Here is a 1,493-nt window from a genome sequence, read left to right as displayed (position 1 = left end):
TTTAGCAGGGAGCTGATGCAGTGAAGCTAATATGTAATGTTTCTTTCTATTCCCTGAAGTACATACAGAAAAGCAGCCTGACACCAGGTCTCACCTTTAGGATATTAGCAGTACAGATCAGGTTTCTTCTGTCACTAAAAAACAAATCATGATCTTTTTCCTCTTCTTGTTTCTGTCTTTTTCAGATGACCGAGCAGTGAAGCTCCTGAGAGGAAACTGTCCCACGTATTGGTGGAGCTTCAACGGCCGCTGCTATAAGTATGTAGCTACACCAAAGAGCTGGTCTGATGCAGAGTTCTACTGTTTGTCACAGGGAGCCCACCTGGTGTCTATTCACAACATGGCGGAAGATAACTTTGTCAGATCCTTAATCAGGAACTCCGACCCTGATGAGAGGGCCACCTGGATTGGACTCAGTGACATCCACAGTGAGGGCAGATGGATGTGGTCTGATGGCTCTGTGGTAGACTTTTTTAACTGGAAAAAAGGCGAGCCAAACAATAGAGGAAATGAAGACTGTGTTACAAGAAACTATCGTAAAATTAAGCAGTGGAATGACTGGCCATGTTCTTCTAGTTGTGCCTCTGTTTGTTTAAAGCACAAAGTCTGTGCTTAGAAATTAAGATACTAATTCAGCAAGGACATGCTATGGTGACATGCATGTGGCACGATACAGAAAGCAATGTAAACGTTTATGTCTGTATATAAATAGCAAATCACTGAACTTTAACATGAATGCCTAATCAGTCATACTAATAAATTTACACACCTCCTGATGAGCTCAAAACTGAGTGATAATTTATAATAAGAATGTAAAATGATTTTTGGTAACAAACATGTTCTGAAAAGGATTCGGATTATATAATAATAATATTCTACATGCTCACTGTGCTTTTAGTTACAGAAGCTTTCTGAGGTCTTTCCAAGATAAAAACAAACAAACAAAGACGTTACTAACAAAACATGAAATTTAATGATCAGTACCTCTATTGTGTAGTTATGTGTATGAACAGACTATTGTATAATATGCAGCCAGGTTAAGTCATGTTTCTTTGGGGGGGCACTCTTGCTTTCACACTACACACACTTAATAGCTCCAGAAAAACTAAAAATCTTCAAAAAGGTGAGAAAAGGTGCACAATGTTTTCCCTGAAGACAAAGGATGCAGTTCAGCAAATCAATGCTTAGAGGACATTAGAGCCAGTGTCTCTAACACACCCTGCTATCAAAATATGGTAAAAGTAACCAGTGCATGACAGAGTGGCCAGAATCCAAGCACACATTTGTCTGCACAGTCAGCTTAATGAGACTTAACAACATTCACAAAACAGTAACTCAGAAAATGTTTTTCAGTTGTTTCTTGAAGTATTAATGTTTACAAATTTGAATCTTCACAGCTGGAATTTAAGTACCTGTTATGAACATTATGGCCACTTGAGTGCAGCAGAAGAAAAAGGTCCTGATGTCAGATGCTTTAATTATCAGGTGTCTTA

At 38.6% G+C, this 1,493-nt stretch overlaps 1 protein-coding gene across 1 annotated transcript in view; it reads left to right on the top strand.

Annotated features, from left to right (window-relative positions):
• Window positions 1-1,493, top strand: part of LOC102215817 (C-type mannose receptor 2-like) — a 10,170-nt gene that overhangs the window by 6,705 nt on the left and 1,972 nt on the right. Inside the window, exon 3 of the mRNA XM_005753216.2 lies at window positions 186-428. Coding sequence (XP_005753273.2) covers window positions 186-428 — 243 coding nt within the window. The remainder of the gene's footprint in view (window positions 1-185; window positions 429-1,493) is intronic.

This window comes from Pundamilia nyererei, unplaced genomic scaffold (assembly GCF_000239375.1).
Source record: "Pundamilia nyererei isolate P.nyererei 1_Seehausen unplaced genomic scaffold, PunNye1.0 scaffold00413, whole genome shotgun sequence".
In the NCBI taxonomy this organism is placed as follows: Eukaryota; Metazoa; Chordata; class Actinopteri; order Cichliformes; family Cichlidae; genus Pundamilia; species Pundamilia nyererei.
The sequence above is the reverse complement of the archived record's forward strand: the minus strand, read 5'-3'. Positions and strand labels throughout refer to the sequence as shown.